Genomic DNA, 22,580 nt, shown 5'->3' with positions numbered 1-22,580 from the left:
GTGGACTTGGCAATGGTTGCGGAGGTGTAGGGTAGTTATAATGGTGGTAGTGTCACACCCCTAACCCGCCCCTAAAGGTTTTGGGCGTGACCTAATCAGAAACAGACACTTAACCTGCTATAAATGATATTCGGAGCCTGAATGGAAGCGTTTATAATAAAATGACATGCAGACACATCCATTGAGCGACTACCAAAATGCCAGGACCGCGTCTCGAAATTAAACATAACGCGAATATGCGCCCGGAATTACGTTACATACACATTTACAAGTCCAATCCAGAGTTTGGGCATACAAAATATTAGATACAAACAACTGTGGCCAACAAAATATGGGTACAAAATGACCAAGACTAGCAAAACTGCCCTAGCATGCAAAGGGCTTCTCCAAGTGCCTGGTTATCCTTAAGCTGACAAAAGATGGATGATGATGATGATGATGATGATGATGTAAGGACTGACCTCCAAGCTGATTTCCTACAGAATCAAATATAATTACAGAGTGAGACAAGCTCAGTGAATAATAATACTCGAATAGTTAATAACCAGTTTTACCACAATGCAATATAAAAGCGAGTCTGATATGGTTTTACTTCCAGAACGGCCTGTTGGCCCAGAATTATCAGAACGGCCTGTTGGCCCAGAACAGCCTTTCGGCCCAGAACAGCCTTTCGGCCCAGAATAGCCTTTCGGCCCAGAACATACAAATATGTACGTATATTTCCATTAAGTTCTAATCAATACAAAAGAAAATGTCGTAGCTGACGGAAAACAGAAAGTTCTTAACAGACATTAGCGATAAATAAATGCACATTCATTGTACTATTACTCACAGCGTTGTGATGGCGTGCTAGTTCCTTCCGGAGTGTGCCCTACACACAATCATAACTTGTAAATTAGTTCTCTTTCTTCTTAAATCATTGAGGAACTATTCCCTGTGTCATTACACTTCACATGAATTTATAACCATCTTAAAATCATCAGAAAAATATTCTAAAAATGCTAGAGAGTCAAGCATGCAAAACTGAACAAACACATTTGTTTTTGAAAATAAGTCCTTCGCTCGAGCGCCACTTTGGCCGCTCGAGCGGACTGTTCCAGTCACAAAAGTGCTGGGAGGTCGATTTTCCTGCTCGAGCGGGCATGTCTTCCGCTCGAGCGGTCGTGGCCCAGATTTGGGACAGCTCGATTTCAACTCGAAATTTAGCAACGACACCTTATTTTACATGCAATCTAAGGTTAGATTAATGCAATATTTCAACCTAACATCACCATAACATAGACTCCACCTTGAACATAACAAATTAAACTAGATTAGAAGCTTCAACAAGCCATTCCTTTCTCAAATTCCATTCTTATATTCAAGTTCTTCATGTTCAAAGAAAACATAACACATGATACTAACATAATTCCATAGGATGATGATATAAAACCAAAGATTGAAGTATAATTTCACACAACACCCAAATAAAGTGTCAAAGTAACCAATTGATGAGAAACTCTCATAAATCAAACATGCATCATACATGAATCAAACATAAACATCAATTATAACTTTCCCAACCTTCTCATTATTTTGGGTTTACATAATTATTTCTCATTCAAACTGATAATTGAATATTCTCATGAAATAACAAGGAAATAAGATGTAGATTTCCCCCCATAACTCAATTTGATTCTTTAATAGGGATTACCACATAAACCCTCAACATCTACCTTAACTTGCCAAACACAAAGAGAATTCCCAACCATAATCAAGAGAGAGAGAGAGAGAGAGAGAGAGAGAGAGAGAGTAGCTAGATAAAATAAATTTTCATACCTTGAGTTTAATCTAAGCAATCTTCACAAAATTCCCCAAATCCTTCACTTGAAGGCCTTCTCTCCAACTCTCACGAAATTCCCTCTTCTAGGTTGCATACAGGAGGTGTTTTCAAGTCAAAGACATCTTAAAGCTTGATATAGATATTTATGTTTATAATAAGACAAAATTTAATCGTTTAAGCATCCTAAATTGAAATTTCATAGAAAATCCCATTAGAGTTTAAAAATTATGCAGATTCCAAATATCAAATCAATTTCTGAAAATTAAGCCTCTAAGGCGCCCAATTTCAGATTCAAATAGTCTATAGTGACAGATAATTCCCTTATTCAACAGATAGGAATCCATATGGCTAAGTTTCATGTAATTCAATGTACTTTCACATAGAATTTCATAATATGCATTCAAAAACACAAAATAGAGGGCTGAAAAGATACCGGGGTCATGTACGAGGGTCGGGCTATTACACTCTCCCCCCCTTAATTAAGTTTGGTCTTCCAACTTGTTTTACCTTAGGACGTAAACAGATGCGGATATTGGTGTTGCATTTCCTCTTCCTTTTCCCAAGTTGCCTCGGTTCCGTAGTGCTCTTGCCACTCCACTTTCACCATTGGAATTTCCCGGTTCCATAACTATTTCACCTGACGGTCCAGAATTCGAATTGGTTTTTCCTCGTATGTTAACTTATCAGTCAGCATAATTTGGTGATAATCGATAATATGTGATGGATCCGGGAGGTATCCTCGGAGCATAGAAACGTGAAACACATTATGAATTTGGCTCATATGTGGCGGAAGGGCAACTCGGTAGGCTACTGGACCTACTTTTTCTAAGATCTGAAAAGGACCAACATATCGGGGTGTCAGCTTACCCCTTTTTCCGAATCTTGGGTGTCCTTTCATTGGGGTAACTTTCATGAAAACATGACTGTCCACGTCAAACTCCAAATTTCTGCGCCGGTTATCCGCATAACTCTTCTGTCTACTCTGAGCAGTTTTCAATTTTTCTTGAATAATTCTAACCTTTTCAGTTGTCAATTGGACAATCTCTGGCCCTAACAAGGGCCTATCTCCAACCTCAGCCCAACACACGGGAGAACGACACGGTCTTCCATATAGGGCTTCATAGGGTGCCATTTCAATACTCGAGTGATAACTGTTATTATATGCAAACTCAACCAACGGCAGATGAGTTTCCCAACTTTCCTGAAAATCCAAAATACACATTCGAAGCATATCTTCTAGCGTCTGAATTGTCCTCTCGGATTGTCCATCTATTTGAGGGTGGAAAGCTGTGCTAAACTTTAATTCCGTACCCATTGCATTCTGTAGACCTTGCCAGAACCTTGAAACAAATTTGGGATCTCTATCTGACACAATTGAAACCGGAACACCGTGAAGCCTTACAATTTCATTCACATAGATCACAGCAAGTTTATCGGCATTATACTGGGTCTTCACAGGCAGGAAGTGGGCGGACTTTGTTAATCGGTTGACAATGACCCATATAGAATTCATCCCTCGGGCTGTTCGTGGTAAGCCTGCAACAAAATCCATGGTCAGATGTTCTCATTTCCACTCCGGAATTGGAAGGGGTTGTAATAATCCTGCGGGCCTCTGATGCTCTGCTTTTACCTGCTGACATTGCAAACACTTAGAAACAAACTCTGCGATTTCTTTCTTCATACTTGGCCACCAAAAATGTCTCTTCAAATCCCGGTACATTTTAGTACTTCCTGGATGCATTGAAACTTTTGAGGCATGTGCTTCTTCCATCAATCTCCGTTTAAGTTGTAACACATTAGGAACACATATTCGGTTCTGAAATTTAAGCACAGAATCTGTCAAAGTGAATCCTAGTTTCGATTTTGTCTCCATTTCATCACGCATCTTCTTTAAAGCTCCATCCTCCATTTGGCGTATTTTAATCTCCTCAAGTAATGTCGGTTGAGCCATGATTGTTGCCATTGTTGCCCCTTGACCATGCATCGCCAAGGCGACCCCCATCTTATTCAACTCATTCATCAACTCCTTTTCCCCTGTCAATAAACTTGCCAAATCCCCCATATTTCTCCGGCTAAGTGCGTCTGCCACCGTGTTGGCTTTACCGGGATGATAGTGGATCTGTAAATCATAATCTTTAATAAGCTCCAACCATCGCCGCTGACGCATATTCAACTCCTTTTGGGTAAAAATGTATTTGAGACTTTTATGGTCGGTATAAATGTCGCAAGTAGTTCCATACAGATAATGCCGCCAAATTTTTAAAGCAAAAACGACTGCAGCTAGCTCAAGATCATGCGTGGGGTAGCCCTTCTCATGGGATTTAAGCTGGCGAGAAGCATAAGCAATAACTCTTCCACTTTGCATAAGCACACAACCAAGTCCTTTATGTGATACATCGCTGTAAATCACAAATCCCTCCGTACCAGACGGTAGAGCAAGGACCGGGGCTGTAGTCAACTTCATTTTTAATTCTTGGAAGGCAGATTTCCGCGGTTCCATCCATTCAAATGCAACTCCCTTTTTAGTCAACTGTGTGAGTGGTACAGCAATCTTAGAAAAATCCTGAACAAATCTTCGATAATAGCCGGCTAATCCCATGAAACTATGCACTTCAGTCACATTAGTCGGGGTCGGCCAGTTTACAATCGCCCCAATCTTGTTTGGATCAACAGAGACTCTTTCCTTAGTTATAACATGCCCCAGAAATGTCACTTCATGTAGCCAAAATTCACACTTTTTTAGCTTTGCGTACAACTTCTTTTCTCGGAGGGTTTGAAGGATTAAGCGAAGATGATTTTCATGGACCTCTGCATTCCTTGAGTAAATAAGGATGTCGTCAATAAAGACCACTACAAACTCATCCAGATAAGGTTTGAAGACACGGTTCATTAGATCCATAAATGCTGCTGGTGCGTTCGTAACTCCAAAGGGCATAACCAAAAATTCATAATGACCGTATCGGGTTCGAAAAGCTGTCTTCTCAACATCATCAGCTTTAACTTTCAATTGGTGGTATCCGGACCGTAAGTCAATCTTAGAAAAGACCTGTGATCCTTGTAATTGGTCAAATAAATCGTCGATCCGTGGTAAGGATACTTATTCTTGATTGTTACTTTATTAAGCTCTCGGTAATCTATACATAATCGGAGTGTTCCATCTTTCTTTTTCACAAACAGGACTGGTGCACCCCACGGAGAAACACTCGGGCGGATAAACCCTTTATCCAATAAATCTTGCAATTGAATATTCAATTCCCTCATTTCAGCTGGCGCCATTCGATACGGGGTTTTAGAGATGGGTTGGACTCCCAGTAGCACTTCACTTGTGAATTCAATTTCACGGTCCACTAATTCTCCTGGCAATTCTTCCGGAAAGACGTCCGAAAATTCACAGACAACTGGAATCGCACCAATATTCTCATTCGTTGTTGGCCCTTCCAAAACACTACATAAGTACCCTTGACACCCTTTCTGAATTAATTTACAAGACCTAGCTGCAGAAATCACATACGGTGGAGAAGTCACTCCTTGCCCCTGAAAAGTAGATTCTGATTGTCCTGGAGGGTGGAATTTGATTTGCTTTGTCAGACAGTCGATGGTGGCACTATATTCACCCAACCAATCCATCCCCAGAATAATATCAAAAGAAGTCATATCAAGTGGTAATAAATTAGCATATACACGGATATCTCCAATGAGGAGTTCACAAGCAGAATAGACAGAAGTACAGATCATGGAATTTCCCATAGGTGAAGATACACACAACACATAAGTCAATTCTTCTTCAGGTTTATCTAGGTTTTTCGCAAATAATTTTGACACAAAGGAACAGGTAGAGCCAGAATCAAATAAAACGTGAGCAGAATGACCATGAACCATAAATGTACCTGACACCACTGTGGTTGCATTCTGTACATCTCCCGGAACCAACGCAAATACCCTACCTTGCCTCGTAGTATCCTTATTGTTAGCAGGTTTAGCAGCTGACTTGGCATTAGGAACTGGTGTAAACCCTGCTGAGCTTGTGGCGGCCTTATTACCAGTTTGTTGATTCTTTTGCGGACAGTCCTTTATCAAATGCCCCGTTTTGCCACATCGAAAACATGCCCCAGACAATCGGCGACAAATTCCTCGATGCCTCCATCCACATTCTGGACACACAGGAGCTGAATTTTGAGGAGAAGTAGTAGTGTTGGAGGTCCCTGAATTTTGCTTCTTATTTGGTGGAGTAGTTGACCCCTTGAACCCTTGGTTGTTCTGCCTTTTTCCTTTCCATTCAGAAATCCGAGTCTGAGCAGCAATATTCCCTTCTGCTATAACAGCTCTTTCTAACACATCAACGTAGGTGGGTAACTTCAACACATTAACTCGGTCCAGAATAATACTCCGCAATCCTCCCTCAAATTTTCGCGCTTTCTTGTATTCTGTATCTACCATGTGAGGTGCAAATCGGGCTAGTTCTGCGAATTGAGCTTCATATTCGGCAACAGTTTTATTTCCTTGTCTCAATGTTTCGAATTCGGTCACCTTCTTGTCCCGCATACTTTGGGGAAAATATTTATCATAAAATAGCTCTAAAAATCTGTCCCATGTCAGCCCCTGATACATTGTTCTTGTGAGCATCCACCACCTTCGCGCCTCATCTTCAAGAGTAAAAGCAGCAAGCTGCACCTTTTGGATTTCAGTACAAGGGAAAACTTCGAACAACTTTTCTATTCCCAATACCCATGCCTCAGCTTTCATCGGTTCGATTCCGCCTTTAAACACTGGCGGTTTCATCTTTTTAAATTCCTTTGTAAGTGTAATGATTCTATCTTCAGCATGGAACTCTTGTACTGCTGCGGGAGGTATTGGTGGTGGTGGCGGTTGTTCTTGTGGTTGTTGTTGTTGTTGTTGTTGTGGTTGTTGTTGTTGTCGACGTAAGGTCTCTGCCATTTCCATAATCATTCTCTCCATCCTGTCCAACCGGGCAGCCGTAGGACCTTCCTGCTCCTCTGTCCGTGTTCTCACCATGATCTACACAACAATCAAGTACAACATACACAAAAGAATGCAATAGACATTGGTCATCATCATTAACATTAGCAGAAAACATTTAACGTTGCTATCAATCTTCCTTTACTACATGATGCCTATAAATTTCTAGACATCCTAAAGCTCAATGGATCCGTGTGTGAGATAGCAACTCGTGCTCTGATACCACTTGTCACACCCCTAACCCGCCCCTAAAGGTTTTGGGCGTGACCTAATCAGAAACAGACACTTAACCTGCTATAAATGATATTCGGAGTCTGAATGGAAGCGTTTATAATAAAATGACATGCAGACACATCCATTGAGCGACTACCAAAATGCCAGGACCGCGTCTCGAAATTAAACATAACGCGAATATGCGCCCGGAATTACGTTACATACACATTTACAAGTCCAATCCAGAGTTTGGGCATACAAAATATTAGATACAAACAACTGTGGCCAACAAAATATGGGTACAAAATGACTAAGACTAGCAAAACTGCCCTAGCATGCAAAGGGCTTCTCCAAGTGCCTGGTTAGCCTTAAGCTGACAAAAGATGGATGATGATGATGATGATGATGATGATGATGATGTAAGGACTGAGCTCCAAGTTGATTTCCTACAGAATCAAATATAATTACAGAGTGAGACAAGCTCAGTGAATAATAATACTCGAATAGTTAATAACCAATTTTACCACAATGCAATATAAAAGTGAGTCTGATATGGTTTTACTTCCAGAACGGCCTGTTGGCCCAGAATTATCAGAACGGCCTGTTGGCCCAGAATTATCAGAACAGCCTTTCGGCCCAGAACAGCCTTTCGGCCCAGAACATACAAATATGTACGTATATTTCCATTAAGTTCTAATCAATACAAAAGAAAATGTCGTAGCTGACGGAAAACAGAAAGTTCTTAACAGACATTAGCGATAAATAAATGCACATTCATTGTACTATTACTGACAGCGTTGTGATGGCGTGCTAGTTCCTTCCGGAGTGTGCCCTACACACAATCATAACTTGTAAATTAGTTCTCTTTCTTCTTAAATCATTGAGGAACTATTCCCTGTGTCATTACACTTCACATGAATTTATAACCATCTTAAAATCATCAGAAAAATATTCTAAAAATGCCAGAGAGTCAAGCACGCAAAACTGAACAAACACATTTGTTTTTGAAAATAAGTCCTCTGCTCGAGCGCCACTTTGGCCGCTCGAGCGGACTGTTCCAGTCACAAAACTGCTGGGAGGTCGATTTTCCCGCTCGAGCGGGCATGTCTTCCGCTCGAGCGGTCGTGGCCCAGATTTGGGACAGCTCGACTTCAACTCGAAATTTAGCAACGACACCTTATTTTACATGCAATCCAAGGTTAGATTAATGCAATATTTCAACCTAACATCACCATAACATAGACTCCACCTTGAACATAACAAATTAAACTAGATTAGAAGCTTCAACAAGCCATTCCTTTCTCAAATTCCATTCTTATATTCAAGTTCTTCATGTTCAAAGAAAACATAACACATGATACTAACATAATTCCATAGGATGATGATATAAAACCAAAGATTGAAGTATAATTTCACACAACACCCAAATAAAGTGTCAAAGTAACCAATTGATGAGAAACTCTCATAAATCAAACATGCATCATACATGAATCAAACATAAACATCAATTATAACTTTCCCAACCTTCTCATTATTTTGGGTTTACAAAATTATTTCTCATTCAAACTGATAATTGAATATTCTCATGAAATAACAAGGAAATAAGATGTAGATTTCCCCCCATAACTCAATTTGATTCTTTAATAGGGATTACCACATAAACCCTCAACATCTACCGTAACTTGCCAAACACAAAGAGAATTCCCAACCATAATCAAGAGAGAGAGAGAGAGAGAGAGAGTAGCTAGATAAAATAAATTTTCATACCTTGAGTTTAATCTAAGCAATCTTCACAAAATTCCCCAAATCCTTCACTTGAAGGCCTTCTCTCCAACTCTCACGAAATTCCCTCTTCTAGGTTGCACACAAGAGGTGTTTTCAAGTCAAAGACATCTTAAAGCTTGATATAGATATTTATGTTTATAATAAGACAAAATTTAATCGTTTAAGCATCCTAAATTGAAATTTCACAGAAAATCCCATTAGAGTTTAAAAATTATGCAGATTCCAAATATCAAATCAATTTCTGAAAATTACGCCTCTAAGGCACCCAATTTCAGATTCAAATAGTCTATAGTGACAGATAATTCCCTTATTCAACAGATAGGAATCCATATGGCTAAGTTTCATGTAATTCAATATACTTTCACATAGAATTTCATAATATGCATTCAAAAACACAGAATAGAGGGCTGAAAAGATACCGGGGTCATGTACGAGGGTCGGGCTATTACACTCTCCCCCCCTTAATTAAGTTTGGTCCTCCAAGACTAGCAAAACTGCCCTAGCATGCAAAGGGCTTCTCCAAGTGCCTGGTTATCCTTAAGCTGACAAAAGATGGATGATGATGATGATGTAAGGACTGAGCTCCAAGTTGATTTCCTACAGAATCAAATATAATTAGAGAGTGAGACAAGCTCAGTGAATAATAATACTCGAATAGTTAATAACCAATTTTACCACAATGCAATATAAAAGTGAGTCTGATATGGTTTTACTTCCAGAACGGCCTGTTGGCCCAGAATTATCAGAACGGCCTGTTGGCCCAGAATTATCAGAACAGCCTTTCGGCCCAGAACAGCCTTTCGACCCAGAACATACAAATATGTACGTATATTTCCATTAAGTTCTAATCAATACAAAAGAAAATGTCGTAGCTGACGGAAAACAGAAAGTTCTTAACAGACATTAGCGATAAATAAATGCACATTCATTGTACTATTACTGACAGCGTTGTGATGGCGTGCTAGTTCCTTCCGGAGTGTGCCCTACACACAATCATAACTTGTAAATTAGTTCTCTTTCTTCTTAAATCATTGAGGAACTATTCCCTGTGTCATTACACTTCACATGAATTTATAACCATCTTAAAATCATCAGAAAAATATTCTAAAAATGCCAGAGAGTCAAGCACGCAAAACTGAACAAACACATTTGTTTTTGAAAATAAGTCCTCTGCTCGAGCGCCACTTTGGCCGCTCGAGCGGACTGTTCCAGTCACAAAACTGCTGGGAGGTCGATTTTCCCGCTCGAGCGGGCATGTCTTCCGCTCGAGCGGTCGTGGCCCAGATTTGGGACAGCTCGACTTCAACTCGAAATTTAGCAACGACACCTTATTTTACATGCAATCCAAGGTTAGATTAATGCAATATTTCAACCTAACATCACCATAACATAGACTCCACCTTGAACATAACAAATTAAACTAGATTAGAAGCTTCAACAAGCCATTCCTTTCTCAAATTCCATTCTTATATTCAAGTTCTTCATGTTCAAAGAAAACATAACACATGATACTAACATAATTCCATAGGATGATGATATAAAACCAAAGATTGAAGTATAATTTCACACAACACCCAAATAAAGTGTCAAAGTAACCAATTGATGAGAAACTCTCATAAATCAAACATGCATCATACATGAATCAAACATAAACATCAATTATAACTTTCCCAACCTTCTCATTATTTTGGGTTTACAAAATTATTTCTCATTCAAACTGATAATTGAATATTCTCATGAAATAACAAGGAAATAAGATGTAGATTTCCCCCCATAACTCAATTTGATTCTTTAATAGGGATTACCACATAAACCCTCAACATCTACCGTAACTTGCCAAACACAAAGAGAATTCCCAACCATAATCAAGAGAGAGAGAGAGAGAGAGAGAGAGAGTAGCTAGATAAAATAAATTTTCATACCTTGAGTTTAATCTAAGCAATCTTCACAAAATTCCCCAAATCCTTCACTTGAAGGCCTTCTCTCCAACTCTAACGAAATTCCCTCTTCTAGGTTGCACACAGGAGGTGTTTTCAAGTCAAAGACATCTTAAAGCTTGATATAGATATTTATGTTTATAATAAGACAAAATTTAATCGTTTAAGCATCCTAAATTGAAATTTCACAGAAAATCCCATTAGAGTTTAAAAATTATGCAGATTCCAAATATCAAATCAATTTCTGAAAATTAAGCCTTTAAGGCGCCCAATTTCAGATTCAAATAGTCTATAGTGACAGATAATTCCCTTATTCAGCAGATAGGAATCCATATGGCTAAGTTTCATGTAATTCAATGTACTTTCACATAGAATTTCATAATATGCATTCAAAAACACAGAATAGAGGGCTGAAAAGATACCGGGATCATGTACGAGGGTCGGGCTATTACAGGTAGAGAGATGGTTGTAATGACAATGACAACTGTGATGGTGGAGTGGTGGTAATAGTGAAATAATGGTAGTGCCTATGCAACGATGATAATGGTGATGGAGGTTGTGGTAGTGATAGTTGTGGTGGTGGCAATAGTTGTAGCTGTGGCGTGATGGTTGTGGTCATAGTGGTGATGGTGGCGTAGTAGTAGTGGTGGTGGCAATAGCTAGTGGTGATAATGGTGACGATGGTAAGAGTGGTGGTGGGGATGGCAACAGTGGTGAGCTTATAAACATGCATGTCAACATGTATGAATAAGTACTTATAAATTCAATTAGAATTAAGCGAGTTTTCTATCACTTAAAAATTTTCTTAATTTCTAGTCTACATTTTAAGAGTCAATTTTAACTGATACTAATTGTGGTTATCAAACAATCTAAATAAGTTTTCACTTGGCCAAGTTTGGCATGATTGAAAAAAGACAAAAAGTCAAAAAGTCACTATCCTATTTAAGTCACATCATCTTATTTAAGTCACATCATCTTATTTAAGTCACATCACCTCTCTAACACATCACTTCAAACCCAATCCAAACCCAACCCATATTTCATAAAAAGTCAAAAAGTGCACTTATTTAGTCTTCCCAAACTAGGCCTTAATATATTCAGTTTTAAGTATTAAATTAGGTCAGATCAAACATTATCTTAAAATTGATCTAATTAAAAGTATAGAGATTAAAATGATACAAAAGATAAAATATAAGAACTATATGCATAATTTGCCCAAACATAAATTTGGGACGCAGAGATATGAGATATAAGTGACATCTGTATATATGCGTGTACTTTTATTTTTTCACTTTTTCCTTCTCTATATTTTTATATATTTTAGGCGGACCTAGATCAATTATAAAAGTAAATAAATAAATCAACACGGAGATCCGTAAAGTGCTCAAATATATTTTGCAAAAATAATATTAAGGCCAAGTTTGGGTAGATCTAAAAAAGTCAAAAAGTCAAAAAGTTACTCAAAAAGTTAAAAAATTAACACTATTCACCAAAAGTCAACAATTACGGCTGCACAACTCCCAATTCAAATTTTTCCCTACAAATCAATTTTTATAATTTTTTATTACACATTTTTCAATAAAAAATCAAAAAGTTAACCCAAACATCCATATTTTCAACCTCAATTTTTTAATCTAAAAAGACAAAAAGTACACTTTTTTAATCTTCCCAAACTTAACCTAATTAAAACAATTTACATGCAATATGACATGTCTAACACATAGAAATACATATTCGTAACTTGTAAGTACTAACACGCATTATGCGTACTGTGTCGAGCACAACACCTACACGGAACGTGTTGAACGCTACACCTACTTTGCATAGTCAGTGGTTTCTAGAGGGACCCCCATAACGCGTAGAAATGCTTTCTAGGGGCCAAATTCATTTCGTATTCCTCGGAAACTTCCACAGTTTTATGAAGACTTGAACAAGTCACCTTGTGAGTCGTCTTCCTTGAAAACTTCTACAGTTTTATGAAGGAAGACTTGAACAAGTCACCTTGTGAGGAAACAAAGGACTTGGCGCCTCTCTAGTTATTGGAGAGAGTGGTTTGGTATTGGTGGGTTCTATTCTAAGCTCATATTGATAATTGAAACTGTTCAATGTGTAGAATTTGTTGAGTATATTATTCTTGCAAAAAATCACGTTGATTTGATATCAATAGCCATTTGAACAGATTACATTTCTATCACAATTTACTTTGAAAATTTATTTAAAATTTATTTTGAAAATGTGATTTGATTAAGTGGTTATCGATGTTCAATCAACGTGATTTTTTGTAAGAATGATGAATACGTGTTATACATATTGAACTGTTTGAATTATCAACATGGGCCTAGAATAGGGTCCACCAATGCCGAACAACCCTTTCTAATAACTGGAGAAAAACAGAAATTAATCAGTAGATAACAACAACTAGAGAAGTTATTGGTTGGTTTAGGGGTAGCATCACGTGGCGCTCTGCATAAATTGTGATTGGTGGAGAGGATGAGGTCTACAATTTTGTGTTTGGTGATTGGAGAATATGAAGAGACATGAGGATTTGTGATTGGCTTGGGGCATGCCCACGTGGTGCCCTTAGACCAATCAATAATTTGACCAATTGGAGATAAAAATAAATGATGAAAAGTGATAATAGTACAAAGTGAAATAAAAGAAAAGAATATATAGTTTTTAGTATGAATTTGATTAGGATGGAAATTATGTAAGAAAATAGGAATACTAATTATAAGTAACTATTTTTATAACAAAGTACAAAATATATTTTACCCTTTCTGGTATGACCACTTTACCCCATGTCTTTTAAAAATAGGCACATACCTCCCATATGATTTTGGAATAAAATGTTACAGTTATATTTTTCATTCAAACTAATCGAGGGTGTATCTCGCATACCTTTTTGAGAGGGGAAAAAAAAAATTAGTCAAAATTAAATTTTAGTATAAGAAGACGAAAGTAGCCTTCTTTTACGTTTTTTTTAAAAAAAAAAAATCTAAATTTCTTATTTAATAACATTTTAAATTAAACATGTACATATATAAAACAAATTAAATCATAAATTAACCTAAATAATTTAATTTATTACCATAAAATCTTAATTTAATTTTTAATTTTTAATTAACCCAATTATTATTTAATAACATTTTAAATTAAACATGTACATATATATTTAACAAATTAAATCATAAATCAATTATAGTGTGTGTATATATATATATACATGTATATCATAATATCTAATTAAAATTAAAAATTAAGTTTGTTAAAAAAATATTTAGAAAACTTTAGACCCCATTTGGTTTGGTTTTGAAATGAGTTTTTAAATTAAAAATATTTGTTTGATTGTATATTTTGAAAATAATTTTATACTTGGAGTTTTGGAGTTTGAAGTTTAGTAGTTTGGGATGATTTATATATATATTTTTTCCCTGTATTTTTTGCAAAAAATTAGAAGCTGAGTTGCTATAATGAATTGTATAGGAAAATTAACTTCCTTGCAACTTCCTTCATTTTCATGCTAAACAAATTTAGAAAAATTTATTTATTTTTTTGTTTCCTTCACTTTCCTTCACTTTTTATTTTTTTTATTTCCTTCACTTATTTCCTACAATATGGGATTTTTACATGTTATTTAAAAAGATAAAATTAGTTTTTTCTCCCTTCAAAAACAAGAAGGATAAATTATTACAAAATTGAACAAGATAAAATATAAGCTTGTTGCATTATAACTTACCCGTTTACAAGAAGGAAAAATGCCGAACAAAGATCTAGAAAAAACAAAAATAAAAATTGAACAACCACAATGTTATTTATTTAAATATTTCCACATTTTTAATTACAAAATTGAACCAAGATCTCCCACCTGAAATTGAATTAATTCATCTTTTGTTTCTTCTTTTTTCATCTTGTCATATCCATATAAATACTTTATGAGAAATATAATTAAATAAACAATCCAATCCACAGTCCAACACACAACACAACAATCAGTTCAATTTTTAAAGATTTCCATTTTCAAGCAATTTTAACAAACATTTGAAATAAATCTTGGAATGATACAAATTCTAAAATGCAAATACAAAATATCAAAATCTAAGAAAGTCAATCTCAAATGGCGAATTGCGTTAGTAAAAATTTGAAAAAGTAAGAATATATTACTTTGGGCTCTCCACTAATAAGAATAAAAATAATTCTATTTTTAGGTTTAGCATTATTAGTTAATTAGGGTCCTCAACGATTAAAAGTAATTTTATTTTTGAGTTTGGTATTGAGAGTTGGACTTTAGTGGGTTTTGATACGTTAAAATTAAAATAATTGAGGCTTAACAAAAAGAATTGTCTTAATATAAAAAATTTGGGTAAATTACACCTCTTGTCCTTGTAGTTTGAACGAAATTTCACTTTAATTTTCATAATTTCACTTTAAATAATTTGACGCTTACACTTCCAATTTTTTATTACAATGTTGTTCCTCTGTCATACGTTATTAATGTCACACCCTGATTTCAAGAGGTCTAATATGAAAATATGATTGGTCTTGAGGAGTCCTTGAAAAATATTAATACATAAGAATCTTTAAGACAATGGGATATAAAGAAACGCCTCCAACAAATATATTCTATTGCACAAATTTCACCAATGGTCCTGTAATTTTATTTGAGTTTCATTTTGGTCTCTACCATTTTAATTTGAACACTTTTATCCTCAAATTATTCATTTAGTGTCAATCAAGAACAATAATAAACTGAGGTTAAGGTTTTGGATGAAAAATATGTAGGACAATCTTCACTATATTTAAATAAATTAAATTCTGTTGTGTACTAAACAACAATAAGAATATAAAGAAATAAAGGAAATGAGAGAATTTGTTTGATTACAAAAATCAAACTCGAAATAAAAATAAATAAATAAAAACAGATTTTATTTTGTTACAAAAACAAAATTAAAATATGATTTAAGTAAATAATAATAACATTGAAAATAAATTAAATAACTTACTTGATTTAATTTTTTCGAATTATAATCTGATCAAGTCCAGTGTTTGACACTGTGTCCTTAAGATAGATTCGTCCTCTCCACGGTGCTTTCAGAAACACTGTGTCCTTAAGACAGATTCGTCCTCTCCACAGTGCTTTCAGAATTTTGGACATCTATCTCCCAGGATGAAATGATCTACTACAAACAATAGCAGCACTACAAATCGTTTGCCTTACGAACACACTAAGTGTTTACACTCTTTCTCACAAGAAAATAATGCAACAAAATGAAGAATAAATTTGCAGAGCTCTCAAGGACGAAAATAATGAATTTTCTGAAAATTAAACATCAAATGAGGGTTGTCCTATTTATAGATGTAAAGGTGGCTGCAGGTTTTGAATTCAAACAGATTAGTATTGGGCCAAACAAGCCCAACCACACACCACGCACTAGCGCCCAGGCCCAGGCCAGCCTGACCGAACGGACGGCGACGTGTGCATGTGGTGATTTTTGGGTCTAGCCCATTTTACTCATAACCTCTCCCTCTAAAACACTTGGGTGCCCCTTGGGGCACACCCCAAGTACCAAACCCATGTCTTATAAACCCATTCAAAACTTCCCACCAAATCAATGTGGGACAAGCCTTATTCAATACCTTTACGGATTTTTCACCAAAACTTCATTTCCATGGAGCATACTTTGGCTTCAATTTTCCATTCACTCGGTAATGGTTTTAAGCAACCAAATATACAACGTGAATCACAACGCGGCATATAACGCGTTACCACTTTGACCTGTGAAAATCGACGCATGGGGCCCACTTAAAAAATAGACCAAACTTAGGAAAAAATTCTGGTTTTATCCAAAATTTTATAACTATTTCCAACAAAATATACATGTGCATTGCACATGGCCAATAACTAGGGACATTTTAGATACAGAAATGATATAGACCCCTTTTTTCTTTGACTCCCACAACCTCCACAGACTCATGATAGGAGGGAAAAAAAAAAGAAAGAAAAGAAAGTTGGCCAATCACAATGCATTAGGGGTGGTGGCGGTTCCCCAAAAAGGGAGTCCTAACCAACTTTTTTCCTTTTAGATATTAAACCCATCTATCTCTTAACAAATCTGAACCACTCATTTTAATTTATCCAAAACCCATCCATATCTCTTAACAAATCTGAACCACTCATTTTATTTTATCTATGCACTTGACAACACCCAATCCATCCTCTACCAGACTAACTCTTCCCCCCAGACCACTACAACCTTCCCTCACACAATCCAAATACAAAGATTCGAAAATAAGCATAGGTACAAAAATAAGCAAAGAACTACCAAAACCAACTCTAGGTTACCGGTTGCTAGTTGGAAAGAAATTGATACTTATTCTGTGTGGGTTTTGGGTTTTTCATCAAGGACCAGCCAACTTAACCATATTTTAAAAATATATACTTCTCGGATTTACCAATAGTTATCCTTGATTTCCAAAACAAACAATTCATTTCAAATGCATGTTAGCCATAATGAAATATGAATGCTCAATGTGTTGGTATTTTTACATAATAATATTAGAAAAATATATAAAATAAAATTAAACATAAATAGCAAAATAATCTTGCTTTATTTATTTATTATTTATTAAAGAATGAAATACAGAATAAACTACAAAATTAAAAATACAGGAATGAACTAGATTACATTATGAAACTCGCATAAACAAAATCACCAATAGAACAAATTATTAACATGAATAACTAAAGATTAGAACTTGTCGAGGTAAAATCAATTCTGAAAAATTAAAGAACAAATGGTAAGAAATGAAACAAACCGAAACCTGTGGTATAAACAGTTTCCTTAAAACAGATTTGTCGCCTCGCCAATGGGTGCTAGAGGAACATTAATGTTTGTCTCGTAGAATACCACGATTGAAACTAGCTATTGCAAGAGCACCTCTTGGATAGTTTCGGCAAACTGACTAAGCGTAGCACTCCCTCTCTAAAAAAGAACCAAAGAAAGGACAAGTAAAAAGAAGACAGGAAAAAAAAAAAGTTTGAATTTTTCCTTTAGTTTAAATACATCTCCAACTTTTTCACAAAAAGAAACCACAAATTTTTCATCTCAAAAAATCCTCTCTTCATCCTTTTTCTAAGATAGAGGGGAAATGCCTTTATTTATACTTGTAGGGAAGGGGATTAGCTATGAAGGTCAACATTAATAGGGTCATTAAGTTGCATCAAATGGCATCAACTCTAACCATTCGAGTTAGAGTTACAAAAGTTAAAAACTCATGACCACTAATATGGTTATCAACTCCATTATCAAAAGATGAGAGTTGCAAAATTTTAGAACTCCCATGTGTTTAATACATACAAATAAATATGTGTATAATGATATTTGAATAATTCAAACAGATGGGTTGCAAAACAAATACAGATGTTGGTTCATAACCCAATCCAAGCCCAATCTCAAACACATGCACAAGCTAAGCCCAACATAGCACAACTTAGCCCAAGCTCAAGACTAGGTCAAAGACCAAACCCAGCATATGTACTATAACGATTTTGGTTTAGACCCGACCCATTTCCGTGATTTTGGATCCGAGAATCCATGTACTTAACTGTTATTCATCTCATTTCCATCTTATTGCTTGTTGAGTTTGGCTATTGAGAGTTTTAGTTGTGTTTAAAACAGGTTGGGAAATTAGTTTTTCAATGAGTTGTTGCTCAGATTTTTGCCTGTTCACTAGAGTGGTCTTTTTTGTGCTCGAGTGATCTTTGACAATCAGCAAAACTACTAGAAGTGTGATAGCTACGCTTGAGAGATACTTCTTGCACTCGAGCGGTCTTTTGCAGGTCTGAACTTTTGGGAAGGGGTCATTGTGCGCTTGAGCGGTGGTTTTGGTCGCTCGAGCAGTCTGTGCGTATATCAGTCCAAGAGAGGGCCTTTTTGAGTCACTTTTTTTTTTTTAATTTAATTTAATTTTATTTTTATAATCTCATTCTCTCTTTAAACATTTCAAAACCCTAAATCCACACTCTGTTTCTAAGTTCTTAATTTCTACCTCTAAATACTCTCAATTCCTTAGTTTTCTCACCCTAGTCCTTTGGAGAAAAAGGTAGAGCTCGGCTTCTGAGTAGATTGTTATTTTGTCGCCAGTGATTTTTGGGTCATCTTCTCCTTGCTTCAAGTGGTAGGAATTTTTTTGCTTCTTTTCAATACTTCATCTATAGATAGATATGTGATAGATTTTATTGCACAAATAGTATGTTTATTATGAATTTTTGAAAAGCATGTAATAGAGATCTAGGGTTCGATAATGTAGGGTTTCTAATTATTAATTGGTAATAGTTTTGGTTAATTGGAGAGTAGTTTTGCGTGTTTATGTTGAAGACGAGGAAAAGCTCTAATTTAATATTATTAGCTTAACGAATTGAAAGGAGGTAAAGTTGAACAAGGTTTGTCTTTTATTTGTTATGGCTTATGTAAGTGTGTAAATTGTTAAATTGAAGAGTTAACCATGATGATAGGACAAAATGGGATTGATTATGTTGAGTGGAAATCGGGTTGTGGCTTTGATATCATGGATGTGGATTTTAAAGAAATGTAGAAATTGGTTTTGGAAAGAAAATGAAATTGTAACTTTTCGTAAATTAAGAATGAACTTGAGGTTGGATTTTGAAATATTTAAATATTATTATTATGTTTGTTATTGGACTTAAGGTCTCGTGAGAATCGGATTATCATATGACGTGTATTTAATACACATGTTTAGAAATTTTGTCCTTGGTCATCGGTGGATGATGACATTGTGATGTTGAAAAGATAATGTGTATGTAGTACGCTTGGGTTATTTATGCTTGTGGTATATTGTGATGGTTGGGATTGTGTATGCCCTGAGAATGAGATGTATCACTACCTTCTAGCTAGCACCTGGAGAAATTGGTTGTGCTTAGAATAAGATGTACCAGTACTTTCCAGCTAGCGTTTGGAGAACTTGGCAGAGGTACCATTACCTTCCAGCAAGTGACTGGTAAATTGGCAGAGGTACCAATACCTTACAACAGATGTCTGGTAAATTGGTAGAGGTCCCATTACCTTCCAGCCGGTGACTGGTAAATTGGCTTGTGTTATGGAAAGGTGTATCCTTGGCTTACCGTGCTTAAGGCAGGAATAGCAGAGTTTTGTTTATCGTTATTGTCTCAGTGTATCTGGGTATATCATGTGTTATGATGATTATGGTTCAGGAAGACTGAGTTGTCGTATATGTTGAGTAAGCAGTTGTTGAGTGTTTTGTTGTTTTCATTTTTTGTATGGGATCTTATGTATACATGTGAGCGTATCAAATAAATTGTTGAAAGTATCTTTTTAACATTGGACGTAAGGTCCGAAAAATGTAATGAGCATGTTGGAAATGGAAGTAGGTTATGTATCTAGTTTGTAAATAAAAGTACGGAATCAGGATGTTGTTAATGTATTTCAAAAACAAAATAGTTGATATGCGATATTGTTGAAAAGGAAAATAAGAAGGAAATGTGAATTATCTGTGTTATTGAACGAATTGGATGATTTTTAGGAAAGTACTTATGGAAATATACTTTAGTACAAACCGTCACATTATTTATATAGTATGAGTCGAAGCATTCATGACTATATCTATCTGTAAGTTGATATTGTCTAGGACCATGTTGGGATTCCTACTGGACTTTATATTCATTTCACGTTGCCAATCCTTTTTTAGGCAAACGTCGAGAAGTGTTTTCAAGATCGAGGATCTTCTTTATCTGTTGGCCACGGGGCCTTATATCTGCTGGCGGAATGCCGTTGTTGTAAAAGGGTTGGATCCTTTTTCTTTTATGTAGTGATGTAAGCCTACGGGCCATTTATTTAATTATGTTATATGTTGCATTCATTACGTATATGAATGAGAGAATCTTTGTTTATTTATCTTTACTAATGTAATTGGGACTTTCGCTCGTTATCTCTGAAATTGTATTATAATACTGGTTTTGGTAAAGTTATCCGAGTAATAAAATGTGAGGGCATGACATGTATAAGCACAAGCCTAGGCTCAGTCCAAACTAAGACTAAGACTAAATCTAAGCCCAACTTTTATTGATGCTTACTTTGTGAGATAATTCTCATTTACAACGTAATGGTTTTGGCTCATTATTCTTGTGTTGTAACCTTCCAAATTAAGAGAATATAAAACCACGTAGACCCACCGTAATCGATAGTTGGGTCCCACTTTAATTCACATTAAAGTTGTCGAAAAATTATTATTTTCCAACATAATGCACAATGCCAAAATAGTTTCAATTTTTCCTAAGTCAACAAAAGAAAGTTAGGGCTTTCTATGCTTTTCATAAAGCACTTCAAACATCATTCCAGAAATGTGTTTTTAGTAAGAAAATATTGATAGAAAACTAATATTTATACAAGCCCTAGTTTTTATAACATACTTATAAAGTCTCTACTTTTTCTCCAAAGCTTAAAACTAAAGAAAATACCATATATACACTTCAATCTATATTTACAACAAGAAGAAAAACTCTACATCAAACTAGAAGAGGAGGATGCCCCAAATTCCGAAAGATTGTGAATTGCACATTGGCTCAGATGCAATCGAAGCCCTTGAGATGCTCTACGATGTTTGTTCTTAAGTTTTTGGCAAACTAAAACCCTAAGTAACTCAAATCCAAGCTTTTGTGGTATAAACCTATTTTATAGAGAGAAAGTAGAGAGAGGGGAGATAGAAAGTCTGATAAAAAAGGAAAAGAAAGTGAGGAAAAATAAAGAAATAAAAAGTGGACTTTAGTGATTCTCGTCCACGTGATCGATCGCACTATTGATGCAATCAATTGTAATACAAAAGTGAGTACTATACATTGCCCAAAATTTCAAATTGGTTGCCAACAAAAAGATCGATTGGTGATCGATCGCCTGTTGATCACTTGCCACTACTTAAATGTTCAACAAATGCAGAATGAAGCGAATACTTTGCAATCGATCGCTAGCTATTACTAAAAACTTAGGTAAGCACTCAAGTGAAGCGATCAATCACAAACCTAAAATTTTTCAAATTCTTAGAAATTTCATCTAAACCACTCCAATTCTCAAAAATCTAATGGGAAAGATAAATTAGAATGCCAACAAGGACAACACTTAATCATAGTCTCACGGGTCGAACTATGAGTGATAAAAGTAAATGGTTTGGGTTTAGACCCAAACCATCACAATCTTCTCCCCTTTAGGGAATTTTGCCCTCGAAATTCATATAGTAAAAGAGAGAGAAGGCACACAATTGTAACAACAATAGTAATGAATTATATGGAAACATATGATTTGCTAACCTTGAATCAAATCCAGGTATTTAGAGCAGACTTTCGTTTCACATTCCCATGTCGCCCCCTCTACCCCATGATGGTCTTTACAACACCTTAAGAAGTGAAATTATTTTTTTCCGTCAAAACTTGTTTCCCGGTGTTTGAGATTTGCACAGGTCATTCCTTGTATGTGATATCCTCATCTACCTCTAGGTCAGTCCAATCAAGCACAATCAAGCACATGCGAAGTGTCATGCCCCTAACTTATTTAATGTAAACATCAATTAAAACATGATTGAACCCAAAATCTTATCATCACCATAATAATAATAATAATTCCAAAAGGTCCTCTTCCTTATTGAACAAAGTTTCTATTTACAGTTCCGAGTTCAACATATTAAATACACTTCCATATGACAAAGTTCAACAAGTCAGAGGATACAAATAAAATGCCTTAATGGCTTACAAAAATTCAAGGCATTGCCTTGTTACAAGAAAAATGGACACATGGTCCTAAACAAATAAGCTCGGAGCTTCC

At 35.8% G+C, this 22,580-nt stretch overlaps 1 protein-coding gene across 11 annotated transcripts; it reads right to left on the bottom strand.

Moving 5' to 3' along the window:
- Window positions 1–219: 219 nt before the first annotated feature.
- Window positions 220–11,425, bottom strand: LOC114284268 (uncharacterized). 11 transcript variants are annotated; one of them, XR_014362052.1, is made up of 6 exons: window positions 10,720–11,425; window positions 9,742–9,780; window positions 8,780–9,394; window positions 1,819–7,844; window positions 833–871; window positions 220–476 (listed from the first exon to the last, which is right to left on the bottom strand). XR_014362052.1 is itself a non-coding variant. In XM_082916174.1 (6 exons), coding segments are annotated over exons 4-6 (1,167 nt in total). In that variant the 5' UTR covers window positions 6,836–7,844; window positions 8,780–9,394; window positions 9,742–9,780; window positions 10,720–11,418; the 3' UTR covers window positions 220–474. The 11 variants fall into 11 exon arrangements, 8 of the variants coding, with proteins under 8 accessions (XP_082772300.1, XP_082772294.1, XP_082772297.1 ...); XM_082916174.1 differs by having other exon boundaries at window positions 5,710–7,844; window positions 10,720–11,418; XR_014362050.1 differs by having other exon boundaries at window positions 833–7,844.
- Between the last annotated feature and the right edge of the window lie 11,155 nt (window positions 11,426–22,580).

Source organism: Camellia sinensis, chromosome 2 (assembly GCF_055761805.1).
Source record: "Camellia sinensis isolate YWXY chromosome 2, ASM5576180v1, whole genome shotgun sequence".
Lineage (NCBI taxonomy): Eukaryota > Viridiplantae > Streptophyta > Magnoliopsida > Ericales > Theaceae > Camellia > Camellia sinensis.
The sequence above is the reverse complement of the archived record's forward strand: the minus strand, read 5'-3'. Positions and strand labels throughout refer to the sequence as shown.

Excerpts from the sequence above, each read along its gene's own strand:
- LOC114284268 (XM_082916168.1), bottom strand. The coding sequence starts at position 6,835 with ATGGTGAGAACACGGACAGAGGAGCAGGAAGGTCCTACGGCTGCCCGG.